The 11,804-nt window shown below is 40.4% G+C and overlaps 2 protein-coding genes across 2 annotated transcripts; one reads left to right on the forward strand and one right to left on the reverse strand.

Annotated features, from left to right (window-relative positions):
- Window positions 1-333: 333 nt before the first annotated feature.
- LOC133465647 (zona pellucida sperm-binding protein 4-like) lies at window positions 334-5,337 on the forward strand. The gene is made up of 12 exons (XM_061748661.1): window positions 334-698; window positions 789-913; window positions 1,427-1,547; window positions 2,036-2,170; window positions 2,261-2,433; window positions 2,631-2,710; window positions 2,797-2,930; window positions 3,004-3,187; window positions 3,267-3,405; window positions 3,507-3,573; window positions 4,581-4,715; window positions 4,780-5,337. The coding sequence occupies exons 1-12, from the start codon at window positions 506-508 to the stop codon at window positions 4,929-4,931; spliced, it is 1,638 nt and encodes a 545-aa protein (XP_061604645.1). The 5' UTR covers window positions 334-505; the 3' UTR covers window positions 4,932-5,337.
- Window positions 5,338-5,434: 97 nt separating this feature from the next.
- rrp7a (ribosomal RNA processing 7 homolog A) lies at window positions 5,435-8,815 on the reverse strand. Its single transcript, XM_061748663.1, has 7 exons — window positions 8,686-8,815; window positions 8,368-8,510; window positions 6,851-6,976; window positions 6,629-6,752; window positions 6,406-6,503; window positions 6,127-6,334; window positions 5,435-6,004 (listed from the first exon to the last, which is right to left on the reverse strand). Exons 1-7 carry the CDS (start codon window positions 8,786-8,788, stop codon window positions 5,919-5,921), a joined length of 888 nt encoding a protein of 295 aa, XP_061604647.1. The 5' UTR covers window positions 8,789-8,815; the 3' UTR covers window positions 5,435-5,918.
- Between the last annotated feature and the right edge of the window lie 2,989 nt (window positions 8,816-11,804).

An 11,804-nucleotide genomic window follows, 5' to 3' on the forward strand; every position in this document is an offset into this window, starting at 1 on the left:
ATATTTTATTTTATTTTCAAAAAAATATTTTTCACCCAATTAGGATTTATAATTACCCTCAGCTCATAAATAAATAAATACATACATTTTACACTAATTAATTAATTTTAAGAAATAATAGCTAAATAACAGCAATAAATATAGCAGGTTCTCTAATTATTATTTTTTTTTAAAAAGAAAAAATAAGCAATGAATGTTTTGTCGTCATTTTCACGCATAGTGTTGACTGGCATAAATATATGCAGCAAGGTTACCTTTGAAGTCATTGTTGCTATATATAAGTCTAGAAGTGGGAGCCATTGTCACATTTGGGCCATTATTACTTTGATGAAGATTAGTAGTCCAGGGTTTACGCTTGTCTCTGGTTGTGGGCTCCAGCAGGCTCCTAAGCAATTAAAGCTAATTGGGCTGTCACGTGATACCTGCCTGCATGCTTCAACGAGTGAACCACATAGTTTGGAGTGGGCAGAGCGAATGAAAGACAAAGCATCCAAGCTACAAAGAGATGAATTGTAATTTTGTAAAAAAAATTTTGATTTCTGTTATTTTGCTCTTCAACGTTCAACTCTGTCGGTGTACCGAAAAGGGCTCAACGCCATCTCAGAGACAAAGTCTTGCCTTGCCCAGAGTCAGCTGCTCTCAGAGGGGAATAAAAGCTGTGTTTGGCTCCCAGGTCAACAGTAATATTCGTGTAAGAGGTGAGATTGCCAGATTTGGATACTCAAATCAAATCAACAACCTACTACTCACGTGACTTTGAAATTGGGTTGTCTTTGTTCTTCTGTCAGACAAAACGGGGGCAACACTCGCGGTGGCTCAGTCCGAGAACTCGTGTGGAGTGAAAATGGGCAGACAGAACAACCAGAGCCTCTTCTTCTTCAGCAAGTATGACAGCTGCTACGCTCAAGTGAAGGTAAAGCACTGTTGCTCAATAAATTGTAATTTAAAATGCATTTCAATAGTTCAATTCAGAAAGTGAAACTTTTACACAATATAGATCCATGAAACACAATGACTTTGACTTGCATACTTTTCAGCAGGCCGAATTTGTACAGTAACCTAGTTTCTATATTAAACGTCTGTATTGTTACATTTGTAATATTAAAATTTCCTGATGGTTAAATTGGGGTGTTTGTTGGCTGTGAACTATAATCCAAATTATAAAAGAAAATCATGAAATACCTTTACTTGGTGTGCAGTGAATCTTTGTAATGAGTTTCACTTTTTGAATGGAACTACTGGAATAAATTAAGTTTTTCCATGATGGTGTAAAAAATGGACACTGCACCTGGGAATGTATGTCCAACTTAATCAAACTTTGCAAGATCACGATTTGAATGTGTTCATGGAATGAACCATAAGTTACCGTGTGAAATGGATGGTTTGTATAACTCTTATCTGGTGATCGATGACTTTTAATCCTTAGGGCAGTAAAGTCGTCATCCCGCTGCAAGTCCAGCTGGCAGGAGAGGTTGGTTGGTTCAGGGTAAACATCAGCTGTCCTCTGACAGTAAGACCCAGGGAGTGGATGGCACTCTCACCAACAAGTGAGTGCAGATGAGCTGACTGAGGGCTCACCTCGCACTCTCTATCACTGAGCAGATTTGTATTCTTTTATTTCCCCAAAACAGTAGGTACACATGAACCATCTAATGGGATGAAATATTGTTATAGCTCTGTCAGTCTGCATTACTCATTTTGTTTGTGGTGGAAACGCAAGCCAGATCAGAGTTTACTGTCCCAAATTTTAAGATTGGTCTTAACTTCCTACTTGGTGGAAATGTGGCTTAATCAGAATCATCTTTATTTGCCAAGTATGTCCAAAATACACAAGGAATTTGTCTCTGGTAGTTGGAGCCGCTCTAGTATGACAGCAGACAGTCAATTGACAGAGAGCACTTTTGAGACATAAAGACATTGACAAAAAAAAAAAAACTGTCACTGAGCAATAAAGGGTTCCTAGTTGTCTGGTAATACCGGTACATTTATTTATTTATTTTTTTGGGGGAAATTGTGCAAAATACATCTATTCCAGAATTCCATGGAAAGTGTGCCATTCCCAAAGACCTCAGAGTGAAATGTGGCCACGAAAGAATGTCTCCAGATTCCTGCTCCGATCAGGGATGTTGCTACGATGCCACAGATTCAGTATGCTACTACAGACTCAACTGTAAGCTTTTAGAAATGTTTGGCAACATTGTTGCAATTTGATTTTCGTATGTAAAGAGTTTTCACTTTTCTGTGCCGGCACCTTCTCCAGCCTGCTCTCTGGATGGACACTTTGTGTTCGCTGTAAAAACCACCGAGACGGACCCGCTTACGCATCCGAGTAGCCTCACAGTCAAGGATCAGCCACGCTGCGTCCCTTTGATCACCACCTCAGACACTGCCGTCTTTAAGATTCACATCACGGCCTGTGGGGTTAAAACAAAGGTCATGCACTTTCCCTGACTGCAAATCTGTTAACCTTTTCACCACACTCAATTACATTACCAGTTGCTGTGGGTGGAGTAGGACTATTTTAACACCTCTGCAACATACAGTTCATTCTGTTATCCTACACATTTTCCTTCAACATCACTAAGTTACGGGTGTAATTTATCTTAATAAATGACTCCACCTGCCTTCAGGTCAATGGAGATGTTGTCGTCTATGAGTTAGAGGTGGAGGAGCTCCTTGATCCAAATAGAGCAAACCACTCTTCATTTAGGTAATTTATATCGCACCCTTTGCATTCTTCTGCACGGGAATCTGCAGTCAGTGGTGACCTATTTTTAATTTTTTTTTAATTTTAAGTCTTCAGGTTGAGTGTGAATATGAAGCGTCCGCTGCAAGGCGTGCAGTAAATCTACGTTCAATGTACGCAGTCACCAACCCGCCGCCTGTGGTTGCTCTGGGAACCATCAGAGTGCAGATGAGGATAGCCACAGGTAAATAAAACGTGTAGAGTTTGGCACTCCTGTGAACAACAAACCCTTTTGGAGCATTTGTTCCTCTATCTAGATGCATCCTTTACATGTTACTTTCCTGAGGACCAACTTCCACTGACGTTGCCATTACGTGAAACGGTGTATGTGGAAATCTCCATCGCCCAACCATCACCAGATCCCACACTTTCCCTGCATGTAAGGGATTGCTTCGCCTACCCAACATCTCGACACTCTGTGTGGATGCTTCTCTACGACGGGTAAAGAACTGACAGTTAAAAATTGGGGCTGTGGAGTAATGCATAGCAGCTGATAACTTAAATTCCTCCTCCTGGATAGATGTCCTAACCACCTGGATGACTCCAGAAGTTCGATCCCTGTGGACAGCCAGGGCAAAACGTATTCCCATTCCCAAGTCAGGAGATTTGATGTCAAGACCTTTGCCTTTGTGAAAAAAGGCCAGCCAAGTGTAGAGGAAGTAAGCCACTCAAATACGTACATGTTTATTTCTGAAAAGTAGAACCATGTTATTGATTTCCTCACACCCTTTTTGGCCTATTTCGTTTTGTAATTTCTTAGATATACTTCTATTGTTGGGTGGAAATCTGCACAGAGGATGTTGACTGTGAACAACGCTGTGCCATTTGTAAGTACTATACATCTACTGTCATGCGGCATGCAATTGGGACTGGTATAATTCAGTGACCGGCTGTGAATTTGGTACCAGAGTCTCCAGGGGGGACTTATCTGACTTAATCCACCTTTTAATACCATTAATATCAACTTGCAGTTATAGAAATGCTATACAAAAACGCAGTGTAACGGCACAAAACTGTCATCTGTATATCTGGTGCAGTTCTTGGCTAGTTATTTTATTCTACGCAATGCTGTACAACACAAGCATTGGAACAGCAGTTCAGAACATTCAGAAAGAAAAATCCTAATTTAAAAATAAATATAGACTACTTGGCTGCTAATTTTCCCTGTAGTTGATCAAGAAAATTTAGCATCCCTCATATTTTTCAGGGCCGATACAGACTATTAGTCAAGGAGGCTGACAACCTATATTTGGAGACTATTCATTTGTATTCAAAGGGAAATACTGACAGAAAATTGTATTTATAAAAAAAAAAACTCCAGCACTTTGTTTAAATGCCTTTAAGCATGTTTATCAAACAGCTTTTCAGATTTGCAACTTGCTGTCATTATTGCTCAGTTTCATAGTCCACCATGTCTCTGCTGTCCGTCTCCTGCCTGATAAGACGCCAATATCCCAATCACGATCTTAAACCCAGTTGACCTCACTTCTTTTTATTTACAAGCGTTTACATTATGTGCGAAGGTTGGAAAAAAGACAAACGAGCCTATTGAGACATTGTAAGGAGTATGCATCTGTTTTCAAATATAGGGAGTAAAAGTAAAAATACTCGCAGTACAACTACCTGGGTGGGGAGGGGGGGAATCTACTTAAGTACTATTAACAAGTATTTGTACTTTGTTGATGCCCAGCAGTTCTAACCAGTACTGCTTTTATAGTTTGTAATGGATTAGAATTGCACTATGACGGGGGCCTAATATTTTTGTATGTTGCAGTGGTAAACCACTGCAGCCACAATAAAATGTTCCTATTCTCCCCCCCCCCCCCCCCAACAGCATCTGATGGTGAGAGACAGAAAAGAGGGGCTTCATCTGAAACGCATCCCACCCAGCTGGTCTCTTTAGGCCCTTTAATGCTGCATCAAAATAACACACAAATTGAGGATGATCCATGTGTTCAGCAGAACAAGAGTGAGTCCAGCTCATGCCATGTAATGGTTAATCTAATTGGTTAATAACGCTGTCTCGTCCTCAGTGTATAAAGCCACAGTATTTATTGTCTCTGGCATCTGCGCAACGACAACACTGCTGCTGCTGCTGGTGGTATTGTGTCTGAGCAACAGGATGTGTCACAAGCAAAAGGCAACACGAGCTTCTGATGCCCGAGTCGAAGATGCAATATCATAATAAACATTTCACTTAGCCCTCAGGCCTTGTTTGATTTATTGTCCCCATTTGGTCATGTAGTATTAATCAATATGCTGTTTGTTAGTCATTGTTCTCATTCGACGAAGTACAGGTCTGGTTCAGGAATGGCTTCAACAGTGGAAGTGTTTCTGTGAGAGTCAGAGTTCATCTTAAAACAGCGCTCAAGCGACTGAACTAAATCCAAAGTTGCTTACCACAGGCCAATTGCAGACTGAACTGTCTTTCTACAGTACATCAAAGGAAGCTTCTACTTTGTAATCAAAGAAATATTCTCCAGAGAAGTCTCCCTTTCAAATAAAAATTGCATAATTTGTTCCATCTGAATGCAATGTTATTCAAATCCTATTTCAGTAACTAAGAATATTACATGGATTTGCTGCCTTGTCCAAAATTTATAAATGTAATTTGAGAAAACAAAACTGAACATTTCAAGTGTTTCAAGTCTACAATAAAATCTTGTTTAACCCATATGGGAAAAAAAATGGCTTCAATTCAATTTTAATTATATAGCACACAAGGCACTGTACACATGGAAATAGGTCAAAAGTGGGCAAGATGGAGCCAAAAGGTACAGTTTGAGATAAATGAGATATTGACATTCAAAATAAAATCAGAACAGCTACAGTGAAGGAACTGAATGTATCTGCTAAATTACTCTCCTAATGAACATTCAGTTTCAGCCTAGATTTAGATAAATTGTACGTTTAAAATTCTAAACTTTCCTTTATGGCATGAACATGTGACAAGTTATACATGATTGAAGCCTACCTGGGATGGAATGACAGTTATGTAACAGTTACTTTGATGTTTCCACTGTACAGAATCTTGTTCCACATACCACTAACTAAAATGTATTTGCCAATGTAAATTATATATTGTGGTGTGCAAGAGCAGAATGATGATAAAATAAGCAACATCCAGGTTTGTCAAGTAAACTGAGCATATACAGGTACATACAATGGTTCTTTAATACGGTCTGAACTTTCTTTGAGCCCTTAGGAGCGCTATTCTTTGTTTGTCCTCCTCAAACTTTTTCCTGAGTTCAGCAATATCTGAAACCAAAATATTGAACAATCAGTTATTTGTTTTCAAAACAGAAAAAGTGAACAGCACTATAATCCTAAAAATTCCCCCCAGAGGCCCATTGATGATTTTGAAAAAAATTAAAACTTACGTTCTTTCTGGGTGTTTTTATGCTGCCAAGAGTAGAAGTTCACGAGCTCCTTCCTCTTCTTCTTCCCCATCTCCTTCTGCAGGGCCTTTTGGTTGGCAGCCTCGCTGTGGGGACGTGCCTTGTTGCCCTTCTGCCCCCTGGTGACTTTCACCCAGCCCTCCTCATCCTCTTTTTGTTGCTCCGCCTCCTGCTTCAGGCGCTCCTCTTCCTGGGACAAAAGTAAACAAATGCATTACGGTCAGGCAATTGGTTTGTAACATGCAATAGAATAGTACTTACTTTTTCTTTCATCGTGTCAAAGTTCTTCATGAAATTGTCGACTACATTTTTCAGAGTCTCCGGCTGAACAAATGAGTCTTTGTACTGTTGAATCCATTCTAAAATGCCATGCACAGGTCAGACAATAAGAATTTAAAGAAAAAGTATAAAAGGTACAGGTAGTTTTCTTTCTTTATGTCACAATGAAGACCCATTGTGGAGTTAATGCTGAAACGTAACTCACTTTGTACTCCAGTCTTAACCGTACGCTGTGTTGAGCAGACCACCAAAGGCACGTTATAGGGGTGTGATTTAGCTGCTGCAATACTGGAGGGGCTATGGAACACAATGTAACCAACTTTGAAACCCTGAAAGAAAGAATTCAGAGAGGAATTGCATGAGGTCAGAAGAGTGACATTTGTAGAACACGATGATGATGATAACAACAACAACACTTTTGCTCTACCTGTTTTTCAGCCGGTTTGAAAAATCTAGACAGTTTGGGCCCAGACTGGTAGAAGGAGCCCGGGTTGTCACCCAACTCCACGGACTCAACAGAGCCAAACTGTGAGAACAATTCCTTGACGACATCCTGAATGACACACAATTTTTGGGGGGTTCTTTCAGTGTGTTTTAGGCTGGATTTACATTGCATGGTGCAATTTATTTTTATTTTTTGCACTCAAGTGTCTCGAAATTTCAGACACGTGTTATGGAAGAGTAAAGACACACATACACACATGTGTGATATGATATGATATCTTCAGAATGGAATTAGGCCTCTTCAAAATGTGGATAAAAAAATCTGATACGATATCTGTCAATGCAAGTACAGTATAAATGCACAGATCTCCTATATGCCGTGAATGTGAGCTTAATGTTAATGTTTAAGTAAAGTTGTCGTGACAAACACCCGTGTGTTTGCCCAAACAAATAAAAAAAATAAAAAATCTAAACTACAGTGTACCTCCACCCATTGGCGTTTAGCTATTCCTGAATGCATCAATTTGTGGATCTTGGCGTGTTTTTGTGCCGTTTCTGTAACACCCTAAGATTTCACGAGAAGTAAAGCAAAGCGGAGCAAATTTATTTATATAGCGCATTTCATACACATGGTAACTCAATGTGCTTTACATGATTAAAAGCATTTAAAAACAAAGGGAAAAAAAGCTTATAAACATTTAAAACAAAGAGGGAAAAAAAGAAGGCACCAAAACCATGGCTAATGGGAAAGTAGGAATTGGTCTCAAGGAGATATGTTCACTCAAGACTAAGATCTCTGCAAGTCGGAAAGTAGCCAACTTTAAATCCAGGGTTTCAGCAAAAATAACGGTCTCATTATTGCTTGACAATTACTATTGTTAACGGTTGCAAAACAACGACATACAAGCCAGCGTCCCTGCATTTTTTAAGAAATCAAATAACCTGTAAGCCATTTATTTTTACAGGTAATGTAAAATTTGTTTAAAATTATATTAAAATATTTTGGGATCATAGTTTGCGGTATAGTTACAATTTAAAACAGGTGTCAAACGTGCTGTTTATATTTTGAAACTGTATGCGCATGAGCGTAGTGGAGATAAATGGCATATGGAATATATATTTCTTTGGGGAAGTTATAATAAAACCCTATATTAATTCTTCAGAGTAACAAGTGACTGCACAAAACAGGAGCAAAAAAAATAAAATAAAACATTTTAAAAACTGCTCATCTACCTGATAGCTACAATTGTATTGTTGTATGGTTTTTGAAAGAATATTTGATTTTCCTGTGTGATTTCATCCATTGTTACTGCAAAGTAAATATGGCGGCGGGGGACAGTACTGTAGTTTTCTCGGTACAGTATGTGGTTGATGACCCACCATTTATTTAAATAAATAACACCACTGCTCTGACACCATTGCGATTGCACACACATATCTCTCGGTATTCATTCACTCGCAAACTCGAGCGTAACTTCTCACTGGTGACTGCTGTTGTACCTCAGAGCAGTAAGGTGGGATGTTGAGGACAAACAACGTCCTGTCGAACGGACGGTGGGACTTTGCCTCTGCCCGAATTTTGTGCTCCTTCACGTACAACTGGTGTTCAGAATTCGTGTCCGAGTTAAACTTCAAGGACAACACTGCAAAAAAAAAAAAAAAGAGTCGTGGAAACAAAAAAGCAGTGGTAAAATCATTGTTGTAGCGCCCCACCCAAAAATATATATATTTAATCTATCTATTAAATGATGAATATATTTTCTTCGTTTATAATTTACAGACTCAACAAGCTAAAACATACAAGTATTGCTCAAATACCTGAAAATCCTCCAAGTATAACACAAGCCTTGTTTTTGGCATGGCTGCGCCTGGACCGAGCCATCTTGTTGTGACCTTTCACACCGGAAGTAAAACCAAACATCGCTTTCCTTTTGAATTTGTAGAAGTGTCATGTCTCAGTTATTTGCAGTATAAAACTATTAATATCGCGATGAACATATACAGTATGGGGAGAATTGATCAGGACTGTCGTATAATAGCGTTTCAAAAAGGCTCCCTATCTTGTCCGGGAAAGGAATCCTCGGCTGTTTTTTTTAAGGTTTGTGATGGAGTTCCGTTCCAACGGTTTCACAAATAAACGTAAATCAGATCGCTACCTACAATGTCATTAACCTACGTTTGTCACAATTGCAGTAAAAATTGGTATGAGGTCCGTGTCTCTTTTGGTAATTGTGTATAACGTATGGAGGTCATGAAAATTTTAAAAACGACTGGTTATTTGATTTTCGTTTTAAAATATAAAAAACAAAATTGAAATACATCTTGATTTTATTTTTGTCTGGAACGAGTAAGAAAAAGTTGAATAACGGTTTGATTTTAAATTTTCATTTCTAAAACGAAAGTAGAATAAAGCACGGTCCTACGCTACTGTGTAACCTATTGTATTTAAAATTATACACTCAATGTTGTCTTGTTGTCAATGTTGGAGGGACAGATGGTGGTACACTTTGCAAAAAGGATGCAAATGGCTGTAGTGAACAATTTTTCCCAGAAGAGACAGGAACATAGGGTGACCTACAAGAGCGGAGGTAGAAGCACGCAGGTGGATTACATTTTGTGCAGACGATGTAATCTGAAGGAGGTTACCAACTGTAAGGTTGTGGTAGGGGAGAGTGTGGCTAGACAGCATAGGATGGTGGTGTGTAAAATGACTCTGGTGTTGGGGAGGAAGATTAGGAAGACAAAGGCAGAGTGTGGTGGAAGCTGAGACAGATCGAGTGTTGTGCAGCTTTTCGGGAAGAGGTGAGACAGGCTCTCGGTGGACAGGAGGAGCTTTCAGAAGACTGGACCACTGTAGCCAAGGTGATTAGAGAGGCAGGCAGGAGAGTACTTGGTGTATCTTCTGACAGGAAAGGAGAGAAGGAGACTTGGTGGTGGAACCTCAAAGTACAGGAAATCATACAAGGAAAAAGGTTAGCTAAGAAGAAGTGGGACACTGAGAGGACCGAGGAGAGGTGTAAGGAATACATTGAGATGCGACACAGGGCAAAGGTAGAGGTGGCAAAGGCCAAACAAGAGGCATATTATGACATGTATGCCAGCTTGGACACTGAAGAAGGAGAAAAGGATCTATACAGGTTGGCCAGACAGAGGAATAGACATGGGAAGGATGTGCAGCAGGTTAGGGTGATTAAGGATAGAGATGGAAATATGTTGACTGGTGCCATTAGTGTGCTAGATAGATGGAAAGAATACTTTGAGGAGTTGATGAATGAGGAAAGTAAGGGGGAAGTTAGAAAAGGCATTGAATAGGATGAAAAATGGAAAGTTGGTCCTGATGACATTCCTGTGGAGGTATGGAAGCATCTAGGAGAGGTGGCTGTGGAGTTTTTGACCAGCTTGTTCAATAGAATTCTAGCGCGTGAGAAGATGCCTGAGGAATGGAGGAAAAGTGTGCTGGTGCCCATTTTTATGAACAATGGTGATGTGCAGAGCTATGGGAACTATAGAGGAATGAAGTTGATGAGCCACAAAATGAAGTTATGGGATAGAGTAGTGGAGGCTAGACTCAGGACAGAAGTGAGTATTTGCGAGCAACAGTATGGTTTCATGCCTAGAAAGAGTACCACAGATGCATTATTTGCCTTGAGGATGTTGATGGAAAAGTACAGAGAAGGTCAGAAGGAGCTACATTGTGTCTTTGTAGATCTAGAGAAAGCCTATGACAGAGTACCCAGAGAGGAACTGTGGTACTGTATGCGGAAGTATGGAGTGGCAGAGAAGTATGTTAGAATAATACAGGACATGTACGAGGCCAGCAGAACAGTGGTGAGGTGTCCTGTAGGTGTGACAGACGAATTTAAGGTGGAAGTGGGACTGCATCAGGGATCAGCCCTGAGCCCCTTCTTGTTTGCAGCGGTGATGGATAGGCTGACAGATGAGGTTAGACTGGAATCCCCGTGGACCATGATGTTTGCAGATGACATTGTGATCTGCAGTGAAAGCAGGGAGCAGATGGAGGAACAGTTAGAAAGATGGAGGCATGCACTGGAAAGGAGAGGAATGAAGATTAGCCGAAGTAAGACAGAATATATGTGCATGAATGAGAGAGGTGGTGGGGGAAGAGTGAGGCTACAGGGAGAAGAGATAGCAAGGGTGGAGGACTTTAAATACTTGGGGTCAACAGTCGTGAGCAATGGTGAGTGTGATCAGGAAGTGAAGAAACGAGTCCAAGCAGGTTGGAACGGGTGGAGGAAGGTGTCAGGCGTGTTATGTGACAGAAGAGTCTCTGCTCGGATGAAGGGCAAAGTTTATAAGACAGTGGTGAGGCCAGCCATGATGTACGGATTAGAGACAGTGGCACTGAAGAGACAACAGGAAGCAGAACTGGAGGTGGCGAAAATGAAGATGTTGAGGTTTGCTCTCGGAGTGACCAGGGGCCTCATGTACAAAGATTTGAGTGGATTTCCTCCTAAAACATGGCGTACGCACAAATCCAGAAAACGTTGTACGCACAAAAGTATTCCGATGTATGAAACTCTGCGTACTCATGAATTCAAGCACATTTCCTTCGTACATTCCAACCAACGTGGAAATGAGCGCACATGTTGGAGTCGCCGACTCCTGCCTGTCCACGCCCATATTTGAATATGCAAATCATTTAAATGAACCCTGCACCTGAGATGCTGATCTCTGCATGATCAGAAAAAAAAGAAAAATGAGCAAGGTAATGAAGAAAAATATTTTTTCTGAATGTGAAGTTGCTCAATGAAGTGAACTTTGAGCTAAAAAAAGAAGTGGTCAGACATTAAGGTGGATGTGAAGCGGAGGAAAGCGGCCCACCGCCAAAGTGTGGCCAAAAAAAAAGGCGGAAAAACCGGCGCGGAGGGTAAAAGGCGGCATAAATGATCGCCTTGATCAATTAATAGGTGTCCTCA

Source organism: Phyllopteryx taeniolatus, chromosome 16, assembly GCF_024500385.1.
Source record: "Phyllopteryx taeniolatus isolate TA_2022b chromosome 16, UOR_Ptae_1.2, whole genome shotgun sequence".
In the NCBI taxonomy this organism is placed as follows: Eukaryota; Metazoa; Chordata; class Actinopteri; order Syngnathiformes; family Syngnathidae; genus Phyllopteryx; species Phyllopteryx taeniolatus.

Coding starts and splice junctions, on each gene's coding strand:
- rrp7a (XM_061748663.1), bottom strand. CDS start 8,788: ATGTTTGGTTTTACTTCCGGTGTGAAAGGTCACAACAAGATGGCTCGG. Junction 6,753..6,850: donor TCAAACCGGCTGAAAAACAG/GTAGAGCAAAAG, acceptor TCTTTCTTTCAG/GGTTTCAAAGTTGGTTACAT. Junction 6,005..6,126: donor TAAAAACACCCAGAAAGAAC/GTAAGTTTTAAT, acceptor TTTTGGTTTCAG/ATATTGCTGAACTCAGGAAA.
- LOC133465647 (XM_061748661.1), top strand. CDS start 506: ATGAATTGTAATTTTGTAAAAAAAATTTTGATTTCTGTTATTTTGCTC. Junction 3,188..3,266: donor TGGATGCTTCTCTACGACGG/GTAAAGAACTGA, acceptor CCTCCTGGATAG/ATGTCCTAACCACCTGGATG. Junction 3,574..4,580: donor TGAACAACGCTGTGCCATTT/GTAAGTACTATA, acceptor CCCCCCCAACAG/CATCTGATGGTGAGAGACAG.